The sequence below is a fragment of the Amborella trichopoda genome, chromosome 5 (genome assembly GCF_054954075.1).
Source record: "Amborella trichopoda isolate Santa Cruz 75 chromosome 5, AtrichopodaSantaCruz75HAP2 v2.0, whole genome shotgun sequence".
In the NCBI taxonomy this organism is placed as follows: Eukaryota; Viridiplantae; Streptophyta; class Magnoliopsida; order Amborellales; family Amborellaceae; genus Amborella; species Amborella trichopoda.
Window position 1 is genome coordinate 44,912,056 of NC_142340.1, and position 13,348 is coordinate 44,925,403.

The following is a 13,348-nucleotide window of genomic DNA, read 5'->3' on the forward strand; positions in this document are numbered from 1 at the left end:
CAGTATTTAGCATGGCTATAAAATCATTGTGCTCGTAACTGTCATCATAATTCGATTAATGAATGGACGGATGATGATGGATATAGTTCAAACCCACAGATCATGCACGACCATCACTGTCCATCGTTCTATTGGACAGTGCTAAACACTCATGATCATGTATTTTGTACGGTGAGATGGATCATAGTCGAGCTTTGTTCAACTCTGTGACATTTACAGGGCCTACCCACAACTCGCTCTCTCTAGAGCCAAATGTTACGCATGTGCTTCATTTTCTCTCTCTCTAGATTTCAGTTTGATCTAAATGTAACATTTTTCACATCTGATCTCCCAGAGTTTCTCTGAAACACCTTTTTTTGCAGTTAATCGAGGTATTTTTGTTTCATTCCTTCTGTGTTTTCTCTCTCTAGGTATGTGGTTTATTCTATGAACTGTGAAGGGGTTTGGAGTATTGGGTATCAAATACAATCGCGATTTATAGAGAGTGAAAGCAGAAACTTCTCTTGTTCCTTCAATTGCTTTGCTTCATAGAGTTTCGTGGTTTTGAAGAGAGAGAAAATACATGAATTTAAACAAATGTTTTTCAATTGGGATCTCCCACTTCTTGTATGCTTAAAGGGATCTGCGTTGCTGAGTTTCATATGTAATTTCTAGAGAGAGAGAGAGACGGTTGGCATGTTCTTCATTATTTTGTAGCATAGAGCTGTTTGGTGGTCGTGTGGACAGAGAAAGTGCAGAATCTTACTGGGTTTTGGAAACTGGGATTGATATTCATGCTGTGATCCTCAGATCTTGGACTCCTCCTTGTAAAAAATGGAGTATATAGCTCCACTGGAGAGACCTAATTTGCTTCGTGGCCTATAATTTGAGTTTGATGGTTGCAATGAGAGTGAAAGTGCTGCTTTCTTCTAGGATTTCATTCATGAAATGGAGGTTCGTTCTTTTATACTCGGATCTTGGAGCTCTTTCGGCCTAAAAATGGAGTATATGTCGAAATTAGAAAGATCCAATTCTCTCATTGGAATTTTGTGGAAAGTTTGTTTGTCTGAGGGAACTTGAGCTGAAAAATTATAGGGTTCTTCTCAACATTCAAGAAAAAGTTTTGGATTTTCGCCTTTTTCCTGCATTGATGTTGAGGGCGACTTGTTGAGAATATTGTGGGCGAAGTTTTAAGCAAGAAGAGATGTTTTGGCGTGAAAGGGATAGGGAAAGAGAGAGAGAACAGAATGGCACTCCTCTTTGTGGCCAGGTCCGAGTCCTCGTTGTCGGCGACTCAGGTACTTTGTCGTTAATTAAATTAAATTGCATTGTCTGTGAACTTTTCATAGCTGAAACTTACACAGGTAGTTGTATTGGATTCAGAAATTGTTTCATGACTACATGTAAAATTTTACAAATTTCTTCAACTTTTCAACGGTAAAGTTATCTTTATTATCTTTTTCTTAAATTTTTTTTTATTGCATTTGTATTTTTTTATTGTTGTTATTATTATTCTTGACATATGGTTCACTTGCATAATCCTTCTGATGTACTATAGTAATCTAGTTATTATGATGATTATACCACTGTTCACTAGGAATTACTCTAGAATAATACTTATTCATAAAAAAATTGAATAGTTTTGGCAAATTATCCATTCTGTCATACCACCTAAAGGGTGCTCCATGTGACATCGAAAAGTCTCATGAGAATGCCGAGTTATTAGTACACTTCATCAGGAGCTAATCTGAAGAGATTTATAAAAAAAAATTGACTCGGTTTAGTGAATGATCCATTGAGCAATACCTAAAGGGAGCTCTTTATAACATCGTGTTGGAAATCCTTTGCTGCAGTCATCACCACACATTGGTGATGTAGTCACTCTTTGAAAGAGAAAGATGAATAAGCATAACTAGTGAGGTTCTGTCATTTATCAATTTAGGGCTTTAAACCCCTTTACAATTTACAAAGATAAACAATAATGACTTAAAATGTCCTCGGGCATGACAATGATGTTCCCTGTATTTTAAACCCAGATTAGGTATGAATGTTCAAGGCCCGGTCCGAGTCAGCTTGGCGAGTCCCAAGTTGGACCGATCAACACTTGGTCAAGACTCTAAGCACAAAATGTTTTTTTTTTTTTTTTGAAGGACCTGACTAACTTGGACAAGACTTGTTCAATACTGGGGTTGCCTGAGTCAGGGTCATTCAGAACTAGCACTCTATGAGCTCCAAGTGGCTTGGCGAGTCTCAATCAGATTCATCGAGTTTTAAGCGTTGGATATCCTCATGAAACTTATTTACAAGGTTACTAAGTCAACAAAAAAAAACAAGTAAAACATGAATGTATATGATAAAACTTCCCCTACTAGCATTTCCCCCAAAACTGATGAGTTGGAATCCTAGAGCATCAGTTTAGTAGCTAGATACTAATGTCGTGTTTGGTACCCCACTTTCATGAATGTTTGGACCGATTGATGCTCAAAGGGGACCTAAGAAAAAAGGTCCCAGATCGCAAAGAAGGCAGTAGTGTTATTTGCATGCAGAGGAGTGGGAGTAGAAAAGTGAAACCCTGATCACGAAGAAGGCGGTAGCCAGACAATCTCATTAGATAAGCTAGCATTTCAATGCATAAACTCTGGGCTGGATCCAGAGACATTGTATTGTTTCTTATTTCTCCCGAAAATCAACAACTAATCTAAGAAAATGCCAAAGCTATAGGTCAATTGTCTGGTACCAAGCAACCAGCCCAATCAGCATTTACATTAGTGATGACTCCATGTTAGAAGCTGAAAGAAAGTGGTGCTCACGATCTAATGTGTTGTGAACATAATGGATGGCCTTTGAACAACAGTCAAATGACAGCAACGAGTATTTGATATGAGCGAACTGACAACATGGGCAATGTCAAGGCGCATCATAGTGAGATATACAATGTTCCCAATAAGTCCTCATTTTTTCAATGAAATAATAAGTTTTTGATGGAGGCAAAATTATTTTTGTTTTTAATTTTTATTCAATTTCAAATGATGTATATTATAATTTTAGTTTTAAGGTTTATTTCTACGGTTTTTTGGTTTTTTACGGATTCTAAGTTTTTTATATTTTTTATTTGCTTCATGAGTACTATTCACAAGCACTGTTTATAGGGGTACAACTGTCATTACGAATTTTAAGTTTAAGTTAGGATATATGAGTAATGTATAATTTATTTGGACACTTTTTGTACTTGGAAGATTAAATAATATTATAAAGAGGTGCGTGGGGACCCTTGGGAGAAGGCAGTCACATGATTTTCCAGAATTGAGAAAAAGACAAGCTCAGGCTTTTGTAACCCTAGCTTGGGTGTGGAGAAGAAACCCTAGATTTATTTGAATTGTGGTTGTCTTTGCCTTGTTCCTTGCTGATTTTACCTATTTCTCAAATTTTCTGCATAAACTTGGTCTCAGAGCTCAGGGTTTCTTTGACAGCAAGGCCAAGGAACTACAAACAAATCTAAAGTTTGCTGATTTTGACCCAAGTTTTGCCAAATCAACGTACATTTTGTGGATTTCAGCAGTTTTGGTGATCACATGCCTATTGTTTATGATCTTAGTGAATCCATCGCAAAGAGAAGGGACTATGGAAGGGGGGTTTTGTAGACCCTCTCTGTGATCTCAAAGATGACAAAATTAAGGAACTTGAAAGGTAAGTTTTGTACTTGATTCAATAGTTTACGAGACTCAATAATGGGCAAGACGGTGATCTTGTAGCCCGAGAGGTAGGCCTTTTCACTTTTGCACTCAGCGTGGGGAATCGAGTGATGAGGATAGGGATAGAAGACCTAGACTTAGGTTTTCGATTTGAAGGGTGAGATTCTTGATGTTGACAGAAATCGTGTTCGAAATCAGCAAGTTTTAGATTGGGGTTTACCACCAATCTTCAATGCATACTCCGATGAACAACAAGACCGTTAGGGGATCCGATGTATGATGAATGTCAAGATGATGATGAAAATATTTTAAAAGAGAGTGAATAATAATGAAATAAGGTAGTAGGGGGACTCATCCAAATCATGGCAATTGAAAATCTCATTGATATCAAAGAGGTAGAGCATTTAAGAGATTTAAGGCATTGGTATCAGAGTAGCGCAATGGAAGTGTGGTTAACTCATAAACTGTAAATTGTGGACCTGATTTCAAAAAAGTGATGAAATAGATGTTGAGAAAACCTCTAAAGACCATAAAATTGAGTATGAAGTTTCCTACATATTTTCAATAGGAGTTCAAGAATAGCTGTATTGATAAATTTGCATTGATTCCTCAATATGCATATCAGGATCCATTTCTTGAGGAGTTCTGTTTTTACCATGAGTAATATTTGAGCCGACAAAGAAAACAAAGGTTGAAGAAGGTGGTTTTGATGCTGATTTAATCTTGGCACACTTTCAAACTCGAGGATGAGTTTTCTTCAACAATGGGAGAATACTGGAGGCAAATTTATTTTTATTTTTAATTTTTATTCAATTTAAAAGGATATATATTAGTAGTTTAAGTTTAAGGTTTATTTCTAGAGTTTTTTGGTTTTTGAGAAATGGTTACCTTTATGAAGTTTTTCATTGAAGGTGATCTGACTGGCACTATTAGGTTACCCTGTGGCTTGTATCTAGTGAATTGATGAGCCTGATATTTAGGATCTGATTTCGTCCTTCTTCAATGTTTGGAAAAACTGTTACGCATTGAGCACAACCACAAAAGTGCATTATTTTTATTCACCTTGTTTTCCGTTCTCCTCCCCCCCTCCCCCCAAATAGGGAAAAACGAAAAGAAAAGAAAAAGAAAAAGAAAACAAGGGTTTGAGCAGTCAATATGAAGGATCTTTTACTGTCCATTGAATATACACTCCGGAGTCACATTTAAAGCAGGGGCCACCTTCTAACAAATGGACGGTTTTGAGGTGTGGTCATTGTTGTAGAAACTGATAGTAGTACATAGAAAATTTCTCCTCAATTTTATGTTTGGCCATTTGCTCAGATTTTATTTTTAAGTTTTTAATGCACTTCAAACCCATCCCATAATTCTGGTCCATACTGTTTTATGCCTCTTAATCATTTTGAATGGCTTCTGGTGTTCTTATTGTCCTGTTTTCACCTGACAATGACACCCATATAAGGAAACAAAAGGAATTGGGGTGATTTATTTCATAACTTGTGTTTGGTGCTGATTTTCGTAAGCATTTGGAACATTTCCTGCTAATATTCATACCGCGTTTTTGCTGCATCATATCCCATACTTTTTTAGTCTGCCTACTGCCTCAATACAAAATCTGGAGAGAAAATTGATGCTCTTTCTGAATGAGTAAACTAAACAACTAGTAGCATGTAGGATCCATGCAATTTTCCAGCTAGGAGCCTGGGTTTATGATCCGAAATTCTGAACTTTTTGGTTTAGGCTGTATATTTATTGTGTACCTGATATACAAACTGAATAAACAATGTCATAGTATTCTTATGATAGTAATTTTAAGATAGATTCCTTTACCACTTACATGAAATTTATTTTTTATAGAGTATTCAGTTCATGTAATATTTCATATGACTGTTCTTAACCAAGGAATTCTTCTATTACATAGTTTTCCATTAAGAAAGTTTCCATGTATTTGAGCCTACGTTGCCCACATAGAAACTTGGGTACTTCTATTTTTTCCCATATTGTATGAGCCTATAAATTCCATCATTCCTTTTTTCTGGTTGCATGAGACAATTTGGTTTTTTATGGTTTACTATTAATCATACTAGATTTATTTTAAAAAAATAATAATCTCACAAGAACTTTCCAAATCTCTGCAGGTGTGGGGAAAACATCTCTTGTTCATCTAATTGTTAATGGTTCTTCTATTGCTCATCCGCAGCAAACAGTTGGGTGTACGGTGGGTGTGAAGGTAATGGTTATTGCCTGGTGGTTATGATGTTATGGAAGTCTGTCTAAACTCTAAACTGGTGTGTGTATGTGTGCATGCATCTATTAAGACCCATGCAATGCACACACACAGAGGCACAAAGAGTTGGTGGTGATGTTTTCTAATTGAGCAATTGCTGAGTTGGTGTTGTTTTCTTATCTAGCATGTTGCATATGGTAGCTTCAGTAGCTCTTCCAATAGCATCAATGGTGATGGTGAGAGAGACTTCTTTGTGGAGCTTTGGGATGTCTCTGGACACGATCGGTACAAGGACTGTCGATCTCTTTTCTATTCACAAATCAATGGTCAGATTTACTTACTATATACTTACACTCTCTCTCTCGCTCTTCCATTCTCTCTCTCTTTCTCTTAACTTCTGCCAGAATCTGCACAATGCAAAAGTTGGATTAGCACTAGACATTTAGTAAGTAATGTTAGGTAATGCTTGTGGGGAAAATAAAATAAATAAATTAAAGAGTAAGAAACAGAATAAAAAAAGAATAGTATGATGAAGCAGCAAATAAAGGTGTGATAATATCTGAGCAAAATACAAAAAAATGAAAGGATGGTTAAATGAAAAAGATATTTAGAAACGTAAAAGAAAATGAAGAACTAAAGCGAAAATAAAAGAAATGAAGAAAAAAAAAAAATAGAAAGACGGTAATATGGTCTAGAAAATAAATAAACAAAAATAATGCTACAAAAGTTAAATTTGGATGAAGAACTGCGCCATCCCCCCAAAAAACTGAAAAAGGAGGGAATCAATAGAAAGAGAGAAATCCATTCACACACATGAGATTCACCATACTACTATTACGACCTGTTGGAACAAGTTAAAAGATAATGGCAACTATGATTTATGCATCACCTTCTTTTGTTGTCTATTTGTTTCTTTATGTAAAATCTCTGCGAGAGAATTGGGTCCTGTTGATATTATCTCATGAGATATCAGTTTTATGACCACCATATTAACACATAGTTCTATGCATACAGGTGTTATTTTTGTCCATGATCTATCCCAAAGGAGGACCAAATTAAGTTTGAGCAAGTGGGCTTCAGAGGTTGCAGCCACAGGCACATTCTCTGCCCCTTTGGGTTCAGGTGGCCCTGGAGGGCTGCCAGTCCCTTACCTTGTTATAGGCAACAAAGCAGATGTAGCAGCAAAGGAGGGTACACAGGGAAGCAGTGGAAATTTGGTGGATGCCGCTCGTCAATGGGTTGAGAAGCAAGGCCTGCTCCCGCCAAGTGAAGAGCTTCCTTTGACTGAGAGCTTTCCAGGCAGTGGTGGTCTACTTGCTGTAAGAATTGGCTGTTTCTTTTATTTATATTAAAAATGGGTGCCTCTTCTTTTTTGGTGGTTCGGCAGTAGTATTTGAACTTGGATTTTGGTGTTGCAATTGTCAACTCCTTAACCAATGATTAAAAAATTGGTGGAGTCCGCTTGGACGTGCCCAAGTTACTCAGGCTTGGCACCCTACCGAGCCTGGAAGCCTCCCAAACTTGGGGGTAACTCTATTTGTATGATTTTGAGCCAAAAATCACCCGTTTAAGCCCAAATTTGGCACATAGCTTTTGTTTTTTCATGATCTATACACTAGATAGATCAAACTTGAGGAAAAATAAATAAATTTGATAGATTTGAGAGATTGAAGATTTCAACCTAGGTTTTGGTTGATTGTGAAAAATTGTGAGTTCTTCACAATGGGAGGTCACCATTCCATGAAATTTGATCCCTAAGCCTATTTTTGGTTCTTCATCCAATCATAGGCTTATTTTACTTAGAAAAAAACACAACTTTTGGATTTTTGAGATTTTAATTTTCGGATTCACTATTCATCCAAAGTATTAGGAGCGCATATCTCCTAGATTCAAACCTGAAACTCAAAACTGGTTTGGAGGTTTCGCTTGGGGTCGTCTAAGGAAACTTTGACAAGGATTTGAGGCATCGATTCGCATCGAGCATCAAGATCTCTGAACTAGGAGTAATTTCAGCGAGTACAACCCAATGTCATCAAATAACTACCATTTTCCGTTCTTTAAATCCTTTTTTTGCTGTTTATCTCTATCTTAATTTTTACTTGTGTTTTATATTTTTACTGATTTTCTGGGATTTCCCCCCTTTGTTCAGCTTTTTTAAGGTCCTTTTCACGCTCAGCATGGACATGGGCGAGGCAACTCAGACTCACCTGGGTAACACGGCTAGGCCAGGGGCCTTGTTTCGCCGCCAAGCCAAGTAGTAAAACAATTGTCCATCACTAATCAAGCCCAAGCCCAAATCCCAGATGGGTGCCATCTTTTATTGAGTTGTTGTTTGTTTGTGTATAATCATTTCTCTTATCCGTCTCATTTATCGTTGTGTTTAAATGATAGTCTATAAGTCACATTGTTTACTTGAGAGACTATTAAAATGCCTCATTTGCAAAGTATTAGTGGTGAGTGATTAGTTGTAAAAACATGCAGAAAACAATTACTGGTTTTTGTGAGAATCACAAACCTGTATACATTCTCGGCAGATGAGGTGCAATACCCTCTCGTTTTATGGGAGCATCGATGTTAGCTTGTGTTGCTTGGACATAGGTTCAACACGTTTGATTCCCCACTCTTCAAAAATAGTACTCAGTTATTGGAGTGTATGTGCACACACGTGTGTGCATATGGGTGAGTAGAGTTTCTCATGACTTATTTGATTGTACATATACAGGCTGCAAAAGAAGCTAGATTTGACAAAGAAGCCCTGACAAAGTTCTTTCGTTTGGTATGTTTCCTTGTTCTTTGATTTGCTATGAGACCGTTTATCTTCATTACAAGGTCACAATTACTACTGGCCATTAGATGTCAAATTGAATGGCTTGAGGTGTGACACAAAGTTGGACAAGAGCAATTGTGACCACCTTGTATTAAAAGTAAATTGCCTCATTATATAGTTGAGAGAGAGAGAGAGAGAGAGAGAGAGAGAGAGAGAGAGAGAAAGAGAGAGAGAGAGAGGGAGTCACTTTGGTGTTTATTGGAATCAATATCTAAGAAATTGAATAGACTTTTTTTGATAAATTCGATCTTCATTGGCTTTCTTCATAATTTTTGTTTAGAATTCTCACTCTGGTCTAATTACTCTTGTTAGTTGATTAGGAGAAGATACTTTCCTGATGATACACCGCCGCAACATCCATGGTCATTGACACCAGTCCAAAAGCCGATACACCATTCAGATGATAGTATAACTGAAGATGAGCCCATTCGGAAGCACACAAGGTAGAAATTTTTTATTATTTTTATTTAATTTTGGTTCTTTTTTAAATTATGGTAGCAATAATTAGTATTAGTAATTATTTCTGAGATTTTGCAGTATCTATGTTTGCTCAATAAATATTGGTCATGCTTATTACCCACTCTTTCCGGTAAGTTTTTTTAAAATTTTTTGGGTAAGGTTCTTGTTACCCATTCAACAATGCTAATTGCCATGCAATGTCTGTGTCAATGTGTTTGTTTTTATGAATATGATATTTTTTTTTATTATTTGAAATATTTAGATTGTTCCCAAATCTGAGTATTATGTTGTAATATATGCATAGTTATAATATTTAGAGAATGTACTTCCCATGGGAGTTGAGATTTAGTAGCAGCTTTGAAATTCTAGATATTAGTGAGACTTTTGTGACTCAAATATCCCTTGAACAAAATTTCTTGTTGGTTTAATGTTTTCTTATTGTGTTATCTGAAGCATTTGAGTTAGTTTTAGTTCTGGTTTTGTTAGTGTCTGCATGGTTGTAATCTCTTAAGAATGTCCTTATCAAGGGTGACCAACTAGCAGTATCAAAATTCTACTTTGGAATGCAATTAGCTTCAGAGTATTCCGAAAATATTTGGAAAAGGAACTTTTAAAATGATGTACTACAGTTTGATTTTGTCTTGTGAAATCCTTATAGAACAAGCAAGGTTTTTGAGGAACCTAATAACCTATTAACATAGAAAATTTAGAGATTTATTCATTTGAAAAGTTTTATGTGAGTCAGCTGAGGCAAGAGCCTGCTGATCTACAAACGTCCATCTTTAAGATGAACATTGTGTAAAGTGCCATGGAGCAAAATACTATATGAACTGTGTAAAAATTGTCCACAAAAAAAGGTATATTTTAAATTTTAAAATCTTTATTTTTATTTTTTTTATATTCATGATCACCTTTAAAATTGGATAAAAAATCCATCTTTAAGATGAATTTTAGAGAGGGGACATGTGTATATTAGAGTCCGCTGACTCATATAAATCCCGTGCTTATTTATATGTGGAATATTTCTAGAATAGGAACATGAAGCATTTATGTCTGTGTGCCTAAAATGATTGGAAAGTACAGAATTGGTCTCTCTTATGGTAGAGATTTGACTCATAAGGGTGTGATACACTCTCATACCATCTTGTTCACAACCACTCGTACGTCATTTGTTTTTGCTGCTTAATTGAGAAGGTGGTAATAGGGCCATGGTCAACTTTTGTGTTTATAGAATTTTTCAAAAGAAAACCATGATTAACCGTATTGTTAGTACTATTGTCTGGGATTATGAGTCTCCATGATCTCTTCTCATTTGTTCCTCAAAAATGATGATGAAATTCTTTAAAATAGGATGATCTTACCATGGTGATAGCAAGGATGTGAATAAGTCTCACAAACTATCAAAATATTTATTTTTTTTGTGAATGAATGAACACTTTGCATGCAATTTCAAAGTAAAATTTGCAAAGAGAAATGCCATTGCTGAACATGAGACCAAGAGTGACGATGAGTGGGATGTATCCAGGAGAGTTTTACCCATCCATAGGAGGTCTATGAGGAGGAATTATGCAACGTACTTACCTCAGTTTTCATATTGAATGAGTCATAAGGGCTTGTGTGAAAGATTAACACATCAGTTATAAGGATCTCTGTTGGGGAGGGAATAATTATATAAAAACAATGGGATTATTCACTCAACTTTCACATGAACAATGTTAAGCAAATTGATGTGGTTGAAAAGCACACTGGCTTATAAGTGGGTGTGACCTTGCATGTGGAATTTGCATAAATTTGTTGTTACTAAAATAGAGTCAGTGTTGAGGTGGATTGTTGAGAGTCATCATCAACTATGTTCAGTTGAGAATCTTGAGATAAAAGTGTCACAGTTTGGAAAGGTATTTCCTGTCCACTATTTGAAGAAATGAGGTTTTACTTTGGTGGAAACCTTCCAACATGAAGGAAACAAAGTGAGTATTCTAATTAATGAGAATGTGTTCTCATTTATTTTTTGGGGAATGATATCATGTTCGGGCAATATAGTACTTTGTGTTATTGAAATTCATCAGAACTCTCTCTCTCTCTCTCTCTCTCTCTCTCATTTGTTATCCATTGCTTTTGTTTTTGCAGTTTGGGCAGCGAGGATTACAGGTATAATGCGCTCCCTCCTCTTCCAGCTCAACGAAATCTTACCCCACCTCCAACACTCTATCCTCAACAACCCATGACCAATCCTGATTCTTATAGCATTCCGAGATTCTCCATGGCTGGATTGCAGGACTATTCCAGCAGTTCTAAACCTAAAAGAACAGACATTAATGTTTGAAAAGTTCTATAGTTTTGTAAGCTTACTCATTGTGTGTATGTGTGTGTGTTCCACTGGTAGTTGGGTTGATTGTATTGATTCTTGGATTGATCCTTGAAAGGTCAGTTCTGTATTTTTTTGATTGTTATAAGCTGTTCATTTGTTCCTCTCTCTCTCTCTCTATATATATATATATATAGATAGATATCCATCCCCCTGAGGCTGTTGAGTGAGCTTCCTCGGTGTTTTTGTTGGGAGTTCTCTTTTTGTTTAACATTTTCCTCTGTTTAATCTTGATTTAATTTCTTGACCATAGTTTCTTATACATTTGTCATGGTTTTGAAAATTCGTACTCTGTTCCATTATCTTTTGTACTTCAATAGCTTGGTGATATTCTTTCGACTGGTGCTAATATTTCTTTTGAGAATTACTTTTCGAAAATCGTTTTGTTCTTATTGAAATTGCCCTCTTCTTAGAGCTGCATAAACAAGGCAAAGAAAAACGAATCTTGCTTTGTTTGTAAAAAATAGTTCCGATGCTCGAACCCTTGGCCCCCAGTCAAACAGATGCTCGAACCCTTTGGCCCCCTCAGTCAAACAGATGTATACCTATTATGGAGTAAAAACTAGCAGGTATGTAGCTCCCTTAAAGCTTTAACTTATGGGATTGTGTACAATGAGACCATTTATCCATTTATCTTAGACACAAGGAGGTCACAATTACTTACAATCATCCGATGTGAAATCTAATAGCATGGGTTGGTTATGTTACAAAATTCGAGAAATTTTTTTTTGAAGTTTGAGCTTGGTCAATGGAATAAATGAAGCCATTTAATTTTACATTCAATGGTTAAAATTAATTGTGACCATTTTGTACCAAGATAAATAGTCGTATTATATACTTTTCCTTAACTTATTTTTCTGAAAAAAGATTACATTTTTCCCCGGCAACTGTGGATGAGAGCTGCTGAGAACCCATCCAATACATAGGACATGGGGCTAGATGCTCTGCTGGATGCCCTAGTGGCCCGATACCCAAATCGCTATTGCTGTCCCTACTTTGGAGCCCAATCCTTGAGTCCTCTAGCCTAGTCTGAACTTGTCATTCTCCTAAAATGTAGCCCTGTTTTGAGCTCTCTACTCTGTGAATCATTGTTCCCCATCTCTTCTCTGCCTCTCTGACCTTCCCCACCCTTTGGACTGGCATCCATGTGCCCTCTCTCTTTCCTCCCTTTTCCTCTCCTCTTCAACAGACTGGTTTTATCTCATTGCTCTCATGCAGACCATTGCAACAAAGATGAATTACTCTGAGAGATGAACAAGGCTCAATTGCAGGGCATTGAATATTTACAGGCTTGCAAGAGGAATAAGAAAGAAGAGAAATGAAGTAAGGCAATAGTGAACTCATTGAAGGCCTCTTTTTGGAAAAGTGTTCTATAGCATTAGATCCTGCATAATGTTGTTATGTAGGCCCTAATATTTGTATGTCCCGTCCTTGTATCGATAGTAGGGTCGGGTTTGCACCATCCAAATTAAATGGACAATGCAGATATGTAGGTCTACACTAAGTAGGTCATAAAGCCCGGGGTTTGGTCCAAAAGGTAGGGATGGAAAATAGTGCCGTCTCCAGGGGTCATCTGGCTATCCTGTAGCCCTTATGGCGGGCGCTCTTCATCGGTCCATCTGGCTATCCTGTAGCCCTTATGGCGGGCGCCCTTCATCGGTCCATCATACGGCTAAGAGGGGGTCTAAGCACCTCTTTTCCACTTTCTGTACGATCTTTGAATCTTTTATTTTGTCTTGTCGATCCGAAGAAATTCACACACATATACAACCTAAAATCTCCCATCAGAGAGAAAATCTGGA

The 13,348-nt window shown here is 36.7% G+C and overlaps 1 protein-coding gene across 4 annotated transcripts; it reads left to right on the top strand.

The window, feature by feature from the left end:
- Positions 1-436: 436 nt before the first annotated feature.
- Positions 437-11,654, top strand: LOC18431989 (Ras-related small GTP-binding family protein). 4 transcript variants are annotated; one of them, XR_016056439.1, is made up of 7 exons: positions 437-1,277; positions 5,807-5,898; positions 6,080-6,221; positions 6,910-7,214; positions 8,045-8,671; positions 9,035-9,165; positions 11,309-11,654. XR_016056439.1 is itself a non-coding variant. In XM_011624218.3 (7 exons), exons 1-7 carry the CDS (start codon positions 1,184-1,186, stop codon positions 11,502-11,504), a joined length of 1,014 nt encoding a protein of 337 aa, XP_011622520.1. In that variant the 5' UTR covers positions 437-1,183; the 3' UTR covers positions 11,505-11,654. The 4 variants fall into 4 exon arrangements, 1 of the variants encoding a protein (XP_011622520.1); XR_016056440.1 differs by having other exon boundaries at positions 9,043-9,165; XR_016056438.1 differs by having other exon boundaries at positions 8,618-8,671; positions 9,043-9,165.
- Positions 11,655-13,348: the final 1,694 nt, after the last annotated feature.